Source organism: Hyaena hyaena, unplaced genomic scaffold, assembly GCF_003009895.1.
Source record: "Hyaena hyaena isolate Hyena2069 unplaced genomic scaffold, ASM300989v1 scaffold_30, whole genome shotgun sequence".
Lineage (NCBI taxonomy): Eukaryota > Metazoa > Chordata > Mammalia > Carnivora > Hyaenidae > Hyaena > Hyaena hyaena.
Window position 1 is genome coordinate 1,876,565 of NW_024080662.1, and position 14,681 is coordinate 1,891,245.

The 14,681-nt window shown below is 56.1% G+C and overlaps 2 protein-coding genes across 4 annotated transcripts in view; both read left to right on the forward strand.

Moving 5' to 3' along the window:
• The first annotated feature begins 379 nt into the window (after positions 1–379).
• Positions 380–9,223, forward strand: LOC120229346 (cytochrome b-c1 complex subunit 1, mitochondrial). Of its 2 annotated transcripts, none has more exons than XM_039228294.1 (13): positions 380–482; positions 750–893; positions 3,108–3,194; positions 4,235–4,364; positions 4,571–4,769; positions 5,292–5,371; positions 6,748–6,863; positions 7,102–7,245; positions 7,377–7,537; positions 7,649–7,734; positions 8,066–8,154; positions 8,499–8,574; positions 9,024–9,223. In XM_039228294.1, the coding sequence occupies exons 1-13, from the start codon at positions 414–416 to the stop codon at positions 9,086–9,088; spliced, it is 1,446 nt and encodes a 481-aa protein (XP_039084225.1). In that variant the 5' UTR covers positions 380–413; the 3' UTR covers positions 9,089–9,223. The 2 variants fall into 2 exon arrangements, with proteins under 2 accessions (XP_039084225.1, XP_039084226.1); XM_039228295.1 differs by having other exon boundaries at positions 753–893.
• A 3,889-nt stretch (positions 9,224–13,112) lies between these two features.
• Positions 13,113–14,681, forward strand: part of COL7A1 (collagen type VII alpha 1 chain) — a 30,897-nt gene continuing 29,328 nt past the window's right edge. For both annotated transcript variants that reach the window (XM_039228287.1, XM_039228285.1), the window contains exons 1-3: positions 13,113–13,197; positions 13,701–13,881; positions 14,495–14,660. In XM_039228287.1, coding sequence (XP_039084218.1) covers positions 13,113–13,197; positions 13,701–13,881; positions 14,495–14,660 — 432 coding nt within the window. The remainder of the gene's footprint in view (positions 13,198–13,700; positions 13,882–14,494; positions 14,661–14,681) is intronic.

A 14,681-nucleotide genomic window follows, 5' to 3' on the forward strand; every position in this document is an offset into this window, starting at 1 on the left:
ACAGTCCCAGGATCCTTCGCTGATGTTTTACCGGGGTTGACGGTGGGGCTCCCATTCTCGGACGCGCGACGGCTGCAGCCTTGGACAGCGCTGCAACTCTGAGCACGCAGTGCATTCGGGATGCCCGCAGTTCGTGAGAAATATCGCGCATTCTGACTTTCACGGGTGAAAGGGGAAGATAAACTGGACCACGGACGGACGCGCGCTGGCCATGGATAGCCAGGTGGGCTGCTGTGCGCAGGTACCCGCGGACGCGCGGACAGAACCGCGGACTAGCCACATGTGAATAGCCTTGGTCTCCGCCAGGAGGCAGCCGAGCGCCATGTTGGCGGTAGTGCGCCTGCGCTTCGGACGCCGCTGCGTCCCCTCTTTACGCAAGCGTGGCGCGACCTGGCGCCGACTGGAGCTAGAAGATGGCGGCTTCCGCGGTTTGCCGGGCGGCCAGCGCCGGGACTCGAGTGCTGCTTCGCACCCGCCGCTCGGTGAGGCGACAGCGAGAGCATAAGGCTGCGGAGCGCGGAGCTTCGGGACGCGGACGGGAAGTGGACTGTTAGCGGCAGCGGGTCGAGATTGGGGAGGTTCCGGGGTCAGGGCCATGGGAAGGTCACGGCGCTGAGCGGGGATGGGAGTCTGGCAGCTGGCCGAGGGTCTGGGAACCAGGTTCCCACTGCTGGCCTGGCAGCCAGCAGCCTGGGAGCCGAGGAGAGATCCCGCAACCCAGCCCCTCAGTCTCGGTTGTCTCTTTCCAGCAGCCGGCCCTGCTGAGGTCGCCTGCCTTGCGGAGCACCGCCACCTTCGCCCAAGCTCTCCAGAGCGTGCCAGAGACACAGGTCAGCTTGCTGGACAACGGACTGCGAGTGGCCTCCGAGCAGTCCTCCCAGCCTACCTGCACGGTGAGCGGGGCCCCTTCTCGGGAGGTCGCCTCCGTATTGCTCCTGGCGTCTTTTCTCAGGTCAGGGTGTGACCTTGGGCCCGAGTCCTCTGTGATTTGGGTCAGACTTCTTTCTGCCCGCTGCTGGATTGATTCTGCTACCTTAATCCTGACCCTAGCTAGGCTTGACTTCTTGGGCCATATAGCTAACACTCGTTTAGCATATGATGCCTGCTAAGCAGGAGGCCCAAGTTCCTTTGCAGCGTTTTCTTAAGCAGCTCATATGAGAGCAGTGATCCTGCTTTCATTTTATGAGGAAAATGGGTTTCAGAGACCTAAGGTGACTGCTAGGCTAACAGCCCAAAGCCATAATCTCCTGGCTAGACCACTTACGCACTTGCGAAAGGAATGCATTTGAAGATTCCAAGGAAATGGATGGCTTTCCAAAAAAATACAAATTTTCAAAATTGACTTGAGAGAAATCTTGGCGAGATACAGTATATGAATAGGTGAGAAGACTCTCAAGATGTAATCCTCTTCTCTGGACCCCACACTCCACGTTAAGTGGCTTCATTAGTAAATTCTAGTTTTCCAGGAACAGATAATGTGTTTCGTTATAAGTTGTTACTAAACACAGTAAAAGATCATGGGCAACTTCCTTATGTGGCACTTCTATGAACTGACCTGTTAAGCCAGTTTGAGAGATGGGGCATCTGGATGGCTCAGTCAGTGAAGTGTCTGAATCTTCATTTTGGCTCAGGTCAGGATCTCAAGGTTTGTGGGTTCAAGTCCTGCCATTGGGCCTTGCACTGACCTCACAGAACATGTTTGGGATTCTTTCCGTCTCTGCCCGTCCTCTGCTCACACTCTCTCTCAAAATAAGTAAATAAACTAAAAAAAAAAAAAGTTTGGGAGAGAATGCTGTATTTTATAGACTCTCAGATGCTCTAGACTATAAGGGGCACCACTGTGTTCCAAGTGCCAGAGAAAGTACGCTGTCAATTATAATCCAAAGATATCTATCATGGGTTGTAAGGTGAATTTTTCTTCCTAAAATATTAGTTATGAAATAGATGTTAGTGTAAGAATTTACGACATATGTATATCAGCATCTCTTAGGAAAGTAGATGTGAGGGGCGCCTGGGTGGCTCAGTCGGTTAAGTGTCCAATTTCGGCTCAGGTCATGATCTCACAGTTTGTGGGTTCGAGCCCCGCATCAGGCTCTGTGCTGACAGCCAGCTCAGAGCCTGGAGCCTGCTTCAGATTCTGTGTCTTCCTCTCTCTCTGACCCTCTCCTGCTCACGCTGTCTCTCTCAGAAATTAAAAAATAAATAAATAAAAAAGGAAAGTAGATGTGAAATTTTTAAATCAACTGTAAAGAAAAATTAAAAGACTAGATCTATGTGACCTATGTGAGGTACGTGGTGTGACGTGTTTCATGGCACAGTGGGAGGCTATTAAGAAAATTATGAGAGGGGCACTTGGGTGGCTCAGTCGGTTAAGCGTTTAACTTCTGTTCAGGTCATGATCTCAAGGTTTGTGAATTTGAGCTCTGTGTTGGACTCTGTGCTGACAGCTCAGAGCCTGGAGCCTGCTTGGAATTCTGTGTCTCCCTCTCTCTCAGCTCCCCCCTCGCTCACACTCTGTCTCTCTTTCTCTCAAAAATAAACAAACATTAACCAAAAAAAAAAAAATATATATATATATATATTTTAAAGATTATGGGATTCTCTCGTTGGGTGCCAAGGAGACAATTGGCAATATTAGGTATCCAGGTCTGATTAAAACTTTTTTAAATAATTGTGAGTGAAGGCTACTTGCTTAATAAGATAAAATGTTCAGTATCTAAACCAACAGCCTCCTTCCTTAGTGGGGAAACAACAAAATCACCAGAAAAAAGAAAATAAATTGTTGTTTGCAAATGATGTGTTGCTTGCCTAGAAAAAGTAAAAAATCAACTGAAAAGCAAGACAATATAAAAAGTTCATATTGATAATGGAGCTGCGTGAATGTGCAGTTAGAAACTTCTTTGGGACCGAGCACAGTAAGTCTTTCAGCCTGTGCCTGTGCCCAGGGCACAGCGTTATCTCCAAGCACAGGGGTGCTACTGAGACAGCTGTCCCCCACCCTGGGACCATGAGCCCCTACCTGGGGTTCGGCTGAGTCACCCAGGGTAGGGTGTGAGTGGAGTCTCGGGTGGTTTGTATGTTAACTTTGTCGGTGGCTTCTTGTCCAGGTTGGGGTGTGGATTGATGTTGGCAGCCGTTACGAGACTGAGAAGAACAATGGGGCAGGTTACTTTCTGGAGCATCTGGCTTTCAAGGTGAGGCTCCTGAAGTCCTACGTCTCCCCTGGGCATACAGCTGCCTGTTGTCCCTCCTGAGGATGCAGGTCAGCAAAACCATCCTCCTCAGTTATGGGCTTCAGCTGGGGGCCGTCTCTGGCTGGCCTTTCTGGAAGGAATCATGAGGGTTTGGGCTCTCCTGAGTGCGCACTTATCTGGTCAACCTCTGCACAAGCCTCCCAGAGCCAGAAAAATACGCAGGGAGCCACAGGAGCCCCACTCCTCACCAGAGAGGCCAGGTCTGTGTCGTCTGCACATGTTGGTGTGTAATTGAATGTATAGATAGCTATGTGCATTTTAACAAATTCACAGACTTGGGCAAGTACGTGTTCTTGTGAAATATTCTGCTCTGGCAGAATACCTGGGTATCTCTTGTTTGAGCTTTCTTGACGGTAGGGACAGTCACCAGTCTCAGCCCCTAAGCCAGCCTGTTGGCATGGAGTCTGAGTTTTTTAAATGAATAAAAAAATGGAGAAGGAGATAAGGACAAGGAGGGGTATGGAGCAGGCCCAGGTAGATAGCCTAGCCAGCAGCAGCATCATAGATATGTGTGTAGATCTCAACATGCATGTGTGTGTGCCAGTAGAGAGTCACACCCACACGTACATATGGGACTGGGGTTGAGTCCCACAGAAGTGTCCAGTAGACACGCACAGTCATATGAATGGGTAATGGCAGCATCACCTGAACATTGATGTGACATAACCTGACTATGTCAGTAAGGTGACTGGTGCTGGTACGATCAGGCTGGTGTGGAGCTTTGGATTTCAGACGCCAACACTTGTACTGACCATGCTCTCCTCTCCTGGCCCCTTGTTGTCTCCATTCTGTTAGTTAGCTCATGATACTGTGGCCTGCTCGGCACTCGGTGAGGACAGACTGCAGGCCATACTTCCCCATAGTCGTAGCTGAGGGAGGTGCCTGTAGACCACTGGCCCTGCTGGGACTTTAACCTTTGAAGATGGGGGTCCTGAGTTCCCATGTGGCTCCTGATTGGTCGTATTGATATGTGGCTCCAGGGAACAAAAAATCGGCCTGGCAATGCCTTGGAGAAGGAGGTGGAGAGCATGGGGGCCCATCTCAATGCCTACAGCACCCGGGAGCACACGGCATACTACATCAAGGCACTGTCCAAGGACCTGCCGAAAGGTAACATCTGGAGGGGTCAGGGACGGGGATAGGACTTCAAGTGTGCAGAGGACAGGCCCCCAGGAACTCGGCCTGGCTGAAGATTACGGCTACCCTGACAGCAGATCCTTGCCGCAGGGCAAGTAGGCATGCTAGGCCTGGGGGTTTGTGCTGTTATGGGCTGCAGTGGCCCACCTGGTTCCCAAACCTGCCCTTCTCGAACCCAGCTGTGGAGCTTCTGGCCGACATTGTGCAGAACTGCGCCCTAGAAGACTCCCAGATTGAGAAGGAGCGTGATGTGATCCTACAGGAGCTGCAGGAGAGTGATGCATGCATGCGGAACGTGGTCTTTGACTACCTGCACGCCACAGCATTCCAGGGCACGCCCCTGGCCCAGGCTGTGGAGGGACCCAGTGGGAATGTCAGGTGAGGGTTGGCTGGGCCTGTGCTGGAATGTGTTCAAGCCCTATCCACACGAGTTTGGTTTTAGTTGGTCTTTGCTATAATACTTCTTAATCTGCACAACTGGAAATGTTTTCTCTGTGCCTTGTGGTTCCTGCGGACCTTTTAAAATACGGTCTTTACTCACATCGCAGGCTTCTTCGTAGGGTATGATTTTATGCGTGTCCTGAAATCCTGAGGGAGGGAGCATTGGGGATCCTGTCTGTGTGGCTCCTTGTCCCATGGTGGGACAAGCTCTGATACTGCCCCTTGAGAGCCTCAACAGCATCAGCTCTTCCCTCGGGGAGGAAGGACTGAGTCTGACCTAAGAGCAGACATGAGGCAGGGCCCTGGAGGGCTGGGTGACAGAAATGGGGAAGGGGATTGAGGGGCTTGATCCCTGGAGAAGCCATGTCTTCCCTTGTCTGTCTCTTCCGCTCTGTTTTGTGAGACCCAGACCTCTGTGGTTTGGGAGAGGCATTAAGCCATTAGCCGTATGTCTTGCAGGAAGCTATCTCGTGCAGACCTGACCGAGTACCTCAGCAGGCATTACAAGGCCCCTCGCATGGTGCTCGCAGCAGCCGGAGGTGAGTGATGAGCTCACTGAAGCCTTGTGGTAATGGGTGCGTGAGTACCAGCCTTGCTTACCGGGGCCCAGATCTCCTGGTTCTGACCACAGGGGATCTTCCACTCCTGGGGACCCTGGTCATGTCCTGTCCTTGCGGAGAGTGACCTCTCTCCCATGCTTTCTGAGGCGGGATGGGAATCTGCCCTTCCACCACCACTGGGACCCACCACGTAGGAAAGCTGCTCCCTCTCATTAGTACAGGACTTTCTCAGTCCTGCCTGTGTGAGGAGACCCAGTTTGCAGGCTGGTGGGAGATACTAGCCCCCAGGTTTGTTCCTTGCAGCCTTGCTAGTGGGCAGGCCAGACACTGGGGTGTGACAACACACATTCAGTGACAGACTGGGAAGTGCCTTTAAGGGGAGGCACCAGTGGCAGGGGACTGAAATGGAGGACTCAGAGCTGGAGGTTAGGGGGTGCTCTTGGAGCATATCGTTGTTGGAACCGAGGTCTAAAGAATGGGGGGGTCAGTTGGGTGGGGAGTGGAGAACCCGAGCGGGGGGCAGGGCAGTGTCACAGCCGGATGCTTGGTTGCCATGTGTGGGCCAAAGCAAAGGCAGGCCGGCCAGTGGGGGGCTGTAGCAGGTGTCTGGTGGGAGGTGGCAGGAGCGAGTGAGGGAGGGGATAGACTCAGGATGGTTCTATCGATGGAACTCTGCAGGAGGGACGGGCGTGGGATTAAGGATGCTTCTCCAGCTGTGGCCTTGGCAGCTGGGTGGGTGAAACGGACTGATGAAAAGAGCATGATTGGTGGCTTCGAGGGCTGTGAACCTGGGGACCAAGAGCAGTGTAAGCTAGTGACACGTAAGACTGCGTTGAGTCCAGTGGGGTCTGGGCACCTACTGGTCAAGATGCTAGAGCAGCAGAGGCTTCCTCTAGTCAAGGCGAGGATGTGAAGTCTATGGCGGTCCAGAGGGCCTGAGTTTACAGTGTCGTTTGTAAAAGTACTCAGAGCTGGTCACTACCTTCTCATTTGCCAGTGCCCATAGGGCAGCGGCCCACATCTGCTTGAGGAAAGACCAGAGGGGCAAAGCAGGACAGGTGGCCTTGTGTCCAGGGAGCCCCATCTTGTCCTTGATGTGGGTGAGAACGCATCACATGGGGACCCATCTTCAGGCACAGCACGCCGCTTGCTTCCCTGTGGTTGAGGTGATGGGTGCTGTTCGACCCTGAGGTGCCTTCCCTCCCCGTGAGGCAGAGTCTGTCTATGGAGGATTCTCTTCCCTCACCCTGTCCTGATACCCTGTTTTCCTTCTGCCGTCTCCCACTGAGATGGGACAGGGGGCCTCCACCTGTGTGCAAGTCCCCTGACTGGTGACCGCGCTCTTGTCTCGGCAGGGGTGGAGCACCGGCAGCTGCTAGATCTCGCCCAGAAGCACTTCAGCAGTGTCTCTGAGACATACACGGAGGACACCGTGCCCACTCTCGCTCCATGTCGCTTTACTGGCAGCGAGGTGGGCGGCCTTGTGGGCAGGGGTAGTGTTCTCAGCTGGGGCCTCTGGAGGGGTGCTTGCGTACACAGTTATCTTCAGGACTCCAGAGGTACCTCAGGAGTTGGGAACAGGTCCTGTAGCCACTGCTTCACAAGCACACATGTTCATGCACGCGTGTGCATGCCTCACCCACACCCGCTAACTTTCTTGTCGCCTGGACATTGTGGCTGTCTCTCAGTCTTGCCATGTACCATTTCAGATCCGCCACCGCGATGATGCTCTGCCCTTGGCCCATGTGGCTATTGCAGTAGAGGGGCCTGGCTGGGCCAACCCGGACAATGTGGCCCTCCAAGTAGCCAATGCCATCATTGGCCACTATGACTGCACTTATGGTGGTGGCAAGGTGAGTGCCGGGGCGGGCACAGGACTTTGCCCTCCGGGAACAGAGGGTGTCAGGTGTGGGCTCCCCTGCTGTGGGGGCAGGGTGTGGACCACAGGCAGGAAGGTGGGTGCTAACGCTCCTTGCCCCGGTAGCACCTGTCTAGCCCACTGGCTGCAGTCTCCGTGGCCAACAAGCTGTGCCAGAGTTTCCAGACCTTCAATATCTGCTATGCAGACACTGGGTTGCTGGGTGCGCACTTTGTCTGTGAGCGCATGAAAATCGATGACATGATGTTCTTCCTGCAAGGCCAGTGGTGAGTGGCAGCCCAGTACTGCTGGGTGCAGGAGGTGCCTTTGAGGACAGTAGGGGGCTTGCAGACAGCACGGTCTCTGGGGGATGACCATCCCGTCCCCTACCGTTTTAGGATGCGCCTGTGCACCAGTGCCACAGAGAATGAGGTGCTCCGGGGCAAAAACATCCTCCGAAATGCCCTGGTGTCTCATCTGGACGGTGAGTGCTGCAGCCCTTTGGAGAGGGGGTGGAGCACATCCTGGCAGAGAAGCCCCAGTGTAGCCACCATGCCCAACCAAGATGGGAAGGCAGACTTTGAAGGCCATGCCATACCCCCACTCCCACCCCCAGGGGCTTGGCATGTCAGATGCTGCATGGGCAGGCCAGGTCAACAATAGCCCATTGCTACAGTAGCAGGTGGTTGTAGAAGTGAGGGCTGGGATTCCGAGTCCGAGCACCGTCCAGGTGTCCGCCCGGAGCCAGAGCTTCAGTGTTTGCCTGTGCTCCGGGACCGGACCGGTTGGACCTGGAAACCTCCCTGACCTTGCAGGCACCACTCCTGTGTGTGAGGACATCGGACGTAGTCTCCTGACCTATGGCCGTCGCATCCCCCTGGCTGAGTGGGAAAGCCGGATTGCGGTAACATGGGCCCCTGGGAGAGGTTCTGGACTCTAGACCTGGCAGGCTCCCCAGAGGGCGGGGAGTTGAGGCCTGACAGCGTAGACAGCTCCTGTAGGCATTCCTGATGTCCTAGGCAGCGTCACCAGCAGGGGTGGTATAATTGGAGGACAGGGCAGAGGCACTGATGGCTGAGGGAATGGGCGGGGCCTGTGGTGGTCTACAGGAGAGAGGGCCCTGCTGCCTTTCGCCTTCAGGTGAGGGGGCAGTGCCATGGTCCATATGGACCATCTCAGTAGTGTTGACTGGCTGAGGTAGTCCCAGGAGCCTGCCTGTCAGTTGGTGTGCTCTGCCTCACCCTGCAGGAAGTGGATGCCAGCGTGGTACGTGAGGTCTGCTCCAAGTACTTCTATGACCAGTGTCCAGCGGTGGCTGGATTTGGTGAGTTGCCTGGAGGGCCTGTTCTTTATCCTTTTCCTCAGGTCTCCTTTTAGGCTCCTTCTGCCTCTGCTCCCCCTCTCCCCCCGGCCAGCCTATACTGGCAGCAGCAACTGAGGCCCCCTGAGAGGCTCTGCCCAGTAGCCTGGTTGCCAGGGAGTTCTTGCTTAGAAAACCTGTCCCAGCAGCTCCTTGACTCCCTGCCAAGGTGCCTCCATCAATACCCCACACCCGCCAGGTAACGGACACCTCCATGTATAGGGTGGGGCTCTAAGAGCCAGGGAGCATGAAGGGACAGGCTCAGCACCCCTGAGGGAATGTGCTTTTCCTTGTTTTCCATTCAGAGCGTGTCTTGCGCTGCTCTGGGCAGCCCTGGATCGGGTGCGGCGCAGGGCCAGGTGTCCCTGTGCAGGCCAGGCACCCCACCCTAACGCCCCACCCTATCCCCACAGGCCCCATTGAGCAGCTCCCAGACTACAACCGGATCCGTAGCGGCATGTTCTGGCTGCGTTTCTAGGCTGGAAGGCTGTGAAGGCAAGAGGGCGGGGCTGGGGTTCATGGTCTACCCCCCGCCCCCTAACATACACCTCAGCTCTTCAGACCTGCGTGTGGATTACCTTACCTCCAATAAAGTCCTTTGTTGAGAACTGCATTGTTCTTCTCTTCACATTGCCACAGAGTCCACTGGGCAGTGGACGGGGGAGCAGGGACTCCAGTGTATATCCCCTAGATCCTTCTGTCTTCCCACATGCTGATGTATCCTCAGCCAGGGGCAAGCGTGGGGGCCGCAGCACGGAGGCCGGAAGCCTTTGATGCCTGCAGGGAGTTGAAGCCAGATGTTTCCACTTAGCCACATGGGGTATGCTCCTGGCTAGTCTGTCCCAAGAGTGGGGTGTGGGAACCCATGCTTTTGCCCTGGTAGAGGTCCCAGCTTGGGAACTCGGGTGGCTCAGGAGGGAAGCACTTTGATGTGGCCCTTGTGCAATTGCCTTCTGGCAGTCCCTGGTCCCTTAGATGGACCAGGAAGGGCTAAGGACTCTCCCTGAGTAAGTCTCCTTCATAGGTTTACTCTGGATTCTGGGAGGAGGATAGCCTGGGGCATAGTGTTCCTATTCGATTTCTAACTGTTGCCTGCACAGGCAGGGCAAGAATCTTTTGCCTCGATTTGCTGCTGACTCAGGCTCCGAGAATAGCCCTGAGCTCAGTGGGGCCTGAGCCCCCTCCCTTGACTAGATCTGTCCCAGGCAAGTCCTGAGCTGCTGGCCTGATGATCCCCTTCCCATGTCCCTGAGGCAGCCAGGACCTGGTGGAGCTCTTAGCTATCTAGTTCCCCCACCCACCACCTTCAGGCCCTGGTCGCACAAGGCCTTTCTTCCTGTGTCCCCAGCCCTTCTGCAGTCAGGTTCTCTGGGAGCCCAAGAGGGAAGTGGAAATGAGAGGCTGGATTCTCCTGTGAGAAGTGCTGCTGGCAGGCAGTCAGGAGTAGGGTCCTGGGACAACAGTTTTTGAGAAGTGGGCTCTTCAGAAGTCACCGAGCCTCCCAGCCCTGCAGTGGCCAAAGCAACCCTTGAACCACTCCTGCCCTGCCCCAGTGCTTCCTCCTCCCCTCCACTCCTGCATCTCTTTGTTGCCACCAGTTGTTAACGAGGAAATAATTATCAAGTGCCTTCTAGAGCCCAGAGCTGGATCCAGGATTCAGGTCATCTCCTACTTTGTGATCAGCTCGAGAGAACCTGCTGGACAGTGCAGAACCCTGACAGACCTACCATGGGTGCTTCTAGGTGCAGCATACTGGGTCTGGGGAACAGCAAGTGCCAAATCTTTGTCCTAAGTTTGAGCTCCTGGAATGCAGGGCTTGATTTCTAAGTCCAGGCATGGTCCTCAAGGCTCCAGGTGTGCTGGGCACACAAGAGAGCCCAAGCGCCTGGAAGCGATCCTCATGGATCCTGCACACCAAGCCAGGGGATTTGGTCTTTACTCTGGAGGTGTGTCGGGGGAGGCGCACTGGAGGTTACTGGGAAGAGCAGTGACTCGGGCAGCCTGAGACAGCACGAGGACTCTCAGGCCAGGTTTCTGTGGCACCCTAGTGAGCTGCAGTATGGTGGAGCAGCGGTCACAGCTGAGGGAAGAGCTGGGGTGAGCTGTAGGGGACAAGTAGGACAGCAGCCCCGACGGGGCCAGGGTACCCCAGAGCAGGGGTAGGCTGGAAGATGGTGAGCTGCCTAGCTTCTTTCATGGTTCTGGTGAGACATTTGGAGGTGTCCAGGATGTGTGGGGCTGAAAACCTGAAAAGAAGCCCCAGTTAGAGATGTGGTGCCACCTGGCAGAGGTAGTAACAGAAGCCAAAGAAAGGAATGTCTGGGGGAGTGTGGGAAGAAGACAGAACTCTGGGGCCCCGCTACCCGGATGGAAGGAGGTGAACTCTAGAGCTGTGCCCTAGTGTGCATGCCTACCTGGAGGCTGGAGCCAGTGGCCTCAGAGAGTCACACCTGCCCATGGGCCTCTTGGGAGCTCGTTTCACACCCCTCCCCACCTGTGATCAAATCTCCTAACAGCCTCTCTCAGCACCCTTTGAGTGACCCCCACATAGTAGGCACTCCTTCCTTTCAAGGGCACATCATGGTCCTGATGCCCTCTCAGCAGGGTGTCCAGTCTCCCCTAAAGGCTAGACCTGTGTGTGTGTGTGTGTCCATACAGTATGTGCCCCTCTGATGTGCAAGAGGGGCTAAGGGTCTTGGGGACTATAAGGAGGTTGTGTCTGGTTCTCTGCTGCTCTCACCTACCAGATAGCTTCAAGGGGTGGGGGTCCTGGGACATGGGTGAGGAGACCATGACCTTGGAAAAAGGTTCTGGGCCCCATGGGTCACAGCACTGTATCCTATGAGAGGGGGTGGGTTCAGTGATAAAAGGGGTCATTCTGTAACTTCGGCCTTCTGGGCAGTAGGAAAACGGGCAGCATGGGTGGTCTTCATTGCCTCCAGCTCTGGCCATACCAGAGCCCCCAGTCTGTGAAGGAGCCCAGAGGAGATGAAGAGGTGCTGTCCGCATCTCTCCCCACTCATTTTGTTGATCCCCAGGAGAGGACTAGGGCCAGGCATGTCAGAAGGGGCCCGGGGGCAGTGATGAATATAGACATACTTTGTGGGCTTCTCAGAATTCTCTAGGACTGGCAGGAAAAGAAAAGGGGGGGACCTACTGTTCTTGGGACTATCTCTACCTTGGCATCACTCCCCTATAATGAAGACATGCATGTACGAAGACTCACCTCCTCTGGGTAGTATTTGTGACCCGGAGATGCGTTCAAGGGGACAGTCTACATTCACAGAAGCCAGTTGAGGGAGATGGATGGGAAGTCAGGCTGGTTAAGGGAAGAGCTGTGGGGCAAGGGTAGTTATGAAAGTGGCAGCTACAGGTGGCCCCTGAGAGCAGTGAGGAAAGGAGGGAAGGCGCACGATGACCTCTGAGCCTGATGGGGATAATGGGTGGAAGAAGGTCTTTGAGAAGAACAGAGTGAAGGAGGAGACTCTGGCTGGCCAGAATGAGGACGTGTACTTAGGGGGACTAAGCAGGACAGGGCCACCAGTGGGGGTGTAGGCAGGAAGGGGTGGATTCCTGAGAGCTGAGCTGTCACTGTGGGTGGTCCCACCCTGCACATATGGACAATCCCGGTCCCTACAGGCACAGCTGGATGGCATCTGCCTGGGACTGGTTTAGGGCATGGTAGGGGGTGCGGGGTACTAGGGTAGACACGTATGCATATGCATGACACAGATTCTCTCCTCCTGGCTTCCCCTTCCCAAGGTGGGAGGTAGGCATTTTTCAGATGCAGCCCAATGGTGCTTTGGTTTCCCTGGGATAAGCCCAGAGCACCTCATTTGCTAGGGGCTGCTCTGGCTGTCAAGGGGGTTGGGGTGGGGCACAGGAGATCCAACAGACAGAGGGATGGCTGAATCACAGGAGTGGCCGGCGGGACTCATGGCCTGAAGGCTTGTCTGGGCACCCCCATAGGGTTGGGGGGGTGAGTCATCTCCAGCTGCAGCCTCCCCCAACCACCATCCTGCTGTCTCCTCTGTCCCCAGGAACCTATTTGAATTCCAGCCTCCAGCAGTCACGTCACTAGTCACTCTGACCTTAAAGCAGCCAAGACTTCTGACCCTAGACAGAGTTGGAGAGGTTTCCCCTCAGCATTTGTCAAGACCCTTCTAGGGGAGTCCTGGAAGCCACAGGAGGCGGGGGGACTTTACACCTAAGTGGACTCAGATCCTCTGTCGGGCAGGGGTGGTGGGGGCGGCGACCTTTGGGACGCTGGGTGGGGGGCGGGCCGCCTCGGACCCCGCCCGCAGCTCCGCCCCCCGGGATCAGGGACTTTTTCTCTGCTGTGGCGGCGGGCTGCAGCAACGGCTGGCGGCGGGAGCCGGCGGACTGACGCACCGGCAGGCAAGACGGGGGCTAGGGTGGGGGAGCGCTGGGCTCAGACCTGCCACAGCCGCGGGCCGGGGCACAGAGGCTGGGGGCCTGGCTGACTGTCTCCCCCACCCAGGATGAGGCCGCCGCTCCTGGTGGCCGCGCTCTGCGCGGGGATCCTGGCAGAGGCGCTCCGAGTGCGGGCCCAGCAGAGGGAGAGAGGTGGGCACCGCTGGGAAGGACGCCGTCCAAGGCGCTGTACCCAGTCACCTGTGGCTTTCGTCTGGGATCCCCCACCTCCACGACCCCACCGTCACCCCTACTAACTCTCCCCCGACTCCCCAAACCTTCCGCTGCAGCTCCGTGCTGGCTCTCCCAAACCTCACCCTATTCTAATGGGTCTCAAACTCTGGGTCTCCCCAGATGCGCACTGGGTCGCCTACTCTCTGTCACTCCACCCTGGCCCCTAAGGCCAACCCCAGCCCCAGATCCACACCCGCGTCCGTGGCTCTCCCTTCTCTGCACACACCAGTCCTCCAAGGAAAGTCTGCTCTGGGCCCCTCCGTGCCACCCTCCAAGTCTCCCAGGCCCAAGGCGGCCCGGGCAGTTCGCTTAGCTGATGAGGCCTACTCCAACCTCTCCAGCCCCTAGTACCGAGGGACCACAGTGCAGGGAGGGGTGGGTGGGCTCCAAGACAAGAGCATGATGTCTCCTCCCCGTCCCAGTGACCTGCACTCGCCTTTATGCTGCTGACATCGTGTTCCTACTTGATGGCTCTTCATCTATCGGCCGAGGCAACTTCCGTGAAGTGCGCAGTTTCCTGGAGGGACTGGTGCTTCCTTTCTCTGGGGCAGCCAGTGCACAAGGTGTGCGCTTTGCTGCCGTGCAGTACAGCGACGATCCACGGTGAGTGGTAGCCCCTGGAGCGGGGGACCCGGAGATCTGTCCAGGACTCTTCCCCTACAGAAGCAGAGCCCAGAAACCCCTAGGCCAGGCTTTGGGGAACCCAGAGACCCTCCTTCCCCCAGCCAGGACCTCCTCTGGAGACAGAGGCAGGGATCTCCCAGGTAGAGTCCTCACACCTGAGACACCTCCAGGCTATTGTCCTGTCAAAGACAGGACTGTCTTTTCTCATCTGGAGATGGAGAGCCCAGGGGCCTCAGATGCCCCCTGTCTACTGAACTCTCCATGTTCCAGCCCTCGGCCTCTCCCCTCACACAGGGTCTCCCTGTCTGGCCAACATCCAGCTCCCTACAACCGGACCCTTCCTCCCACAATTAATTAACCAGACATCCTGCCCCCCGAGGTAGGAAGCCCCAAGAGCTCCAGCCACCAGCAGAGCACAGAGGGGTACCAGAGGAGTTTGTTAACTTAATGGCTTCAGAGGTGGAGTCACAGAACCAAGGGGACCCTCAAGGGGGCCTGACATTCACAGACCTCACCCCATGGGCCTCCTAAAGGCCATGGCCAGAGAAGGTCCTGGTCCCTAGCCTGTTGTCACCTTCCCCTCCCTGCGCAGGACGGAGTTTGGCCTCGATGCACTTGGCTCAGGCTCCGGGGGCGAGGTGATCCGAGCCATCCGTGAGCTGAGCTACAAGGGGGGCAACACACGCACTGGGGCTGCAATTCTCCACGTGGCTGACCACATCTTTCTGCCCGAGCTGGCCCGACCTGGTGTCCCCAAGGTAATCTCCCACCCTGCCATG

What these genes read in the sequence shown, in the direction of transcription:
- LOC120229346 (XM_039228294.1), top strand. Translation starts at nt 414, where the DNA reads ATGGCGGCTTCCGCGGTTTGCCGGGCGGCCAGCGCCGGGACTCGAGTG. An exon ending in CCTCCCAGCCTACCTGCACG is followed by an intron (nt 894 to 3,107) that starts GTGAGCGGGGCC and finishes CTTCTTGTCCAG; the next exon opens with GTTGGGGTGTGGATTGATGT. An exon ending in GCACTTATGGTGGTGGCAAG is followed by an intron (nt 7,246 to 7,376) that starts GTGAGTGCCGGG and finishes TTGCCCCGGTAG; the next exon opens with CACCTGTCTAGCCCACTGGC.